Below are 1353 nucleotides of genomic sequence, written 5' to 3' on the forward strand. Positions count from 1 at the left end.
AAGGACTACAGAAAACGTTGGAAACGGCTGCAGACTTGCCAGCTGTGAATGCACATGTTGCAGGCCAGCCAGAGCCTTTAGCCCTTGGCCCCTCTGTCTTTCACGTGAAGGTGACTGAAAGGGAAGCAAGGTGTCTTTGGTAAAGCTGTTCTTGACCTCCATACACAGTAGTGTCAGTTACGTGTTTATTCGTGCTAAAACTTGTTATTTTAGTTCTAGAGTGTGCAAGCTCAGGGATGAAGGGGTATAACCAAACGTGGTGTTTTTTCCTCTTAGAAACCGAACTTTGGGGTCGTTTTGTCTTTTGACAGGTTCTTGGAGCACATCCAAACTATCCAAAGATCAGAAAGGAAATACTTGACAAGGCCCGCGCATCACTAAGAACATGAATTTTTTTACTTGTATGGTTCATGGACTTGATCATTTAATCAGACTTGGGAAACTATAATAAAATACTTCAAATGTTATTAATTATGCTAGAGATTTGGATTATTTTCAAGAAGAATCTGCAGCCCTGAAAGAAATTGTATTTGTTCTCATTCAGGAAAGAATATTGCTTACACGTGGAGTGTCATTCAGCATCATGAAAAGGTGTCATCATCATTATAAAACTGTTTTAATATAACGGTACTTTGTTTTGTCTGTTTGAAACAGGACTCAAACCAGCCCATCCTGTCTAGTGCAGGTGCTTGTTAAAATGCTGGATTTCTGTTTGTGTAAATAATTTATTCATAATTACAGTGTGATCTTTATTAATACAGGTCTATTTCTGAGTTTTGTTTTTAATTTTACATATATTATAAGCACGCTTTATTTTTTTAATCTTGAGAAAACATCTATATACATTGTTGTTAGTGAAGCATACACTTTCAATGAAAATCTAATATTTAAAATTAAAACCTTATGTAAATATTCAGTAAAGGCTTTTTTAGATGATGCAAGTCTTACATGGAATTTATTTTGTACCTGTTCTGTCTGTTATCCACCTGTCTGGTTTCTCTGAAATTTTAATTTGGAGTGGTTTAGTGGTTTTGTCTTTCAGCATTGTATGTGTGGACGGTACAGTCATATGCAGAAGTTAGCACTCATTTTGTATAACTCGTATAAAACACCTTTCTGAAGAAATGATTTGATTACAGGAGAGTATAATCTTGTCTCGTATACAGAATATACCTGTGGATCTTTAAGGGAGCAATAGCATGTCATGAATGAGAGGAACAAGAAGGATCAGGTTTTCTTTCTAGTGATGCAGAATTTTTGGAGAAAATAGCAAAAAACACAGTTACACTGCTGTATCTGATATTCAAACAGCACTTGATCATGTGTGCTTTTGACTAGAAAAGGCATGAGAAG

The 1353-nt window shown here is 35.8% G+C and overlaps 1 protein-coding gene across 1 annotated transcript in view; it reads left to right on the top strand.

Annotated features, from left to right (window-relative positions):
• LOC104278004 (tetratricopeptide repeat protein 21B-like) overlaps positions 1-389 on the top strand; it is a gene marked incomplete at its 5' end in the record, with an annotated part of 36650 nt that extends 36261 nt beyond the window's left edge. Inside the window, 1 exon segment of the mRNA XM_009874836.1 lies at positions 312-389. Within this exon segment, the coding sequence (XP_009873138.1) occupies positions 312-389 (78 nt within the window).
• Positions 390-1353: the final 964 nt, after the last annotated feature.

This window comes from Apaloderma vittatum, unplaced genomic scaffold (genome assembly GCF_000703405.1).
Source record: "Apaloderma vittatum isolate BGI_N311 unplaced genomic scaffold, ASM70340v1 scaffold16088, whole genome shotgun sequence".
Lineage (NCBI taxonomy): Eukaryota > Metazoa > Chordata > Aves > Trogoniformes > Trogonidae > Apaloderma > Apaloderma vittatum.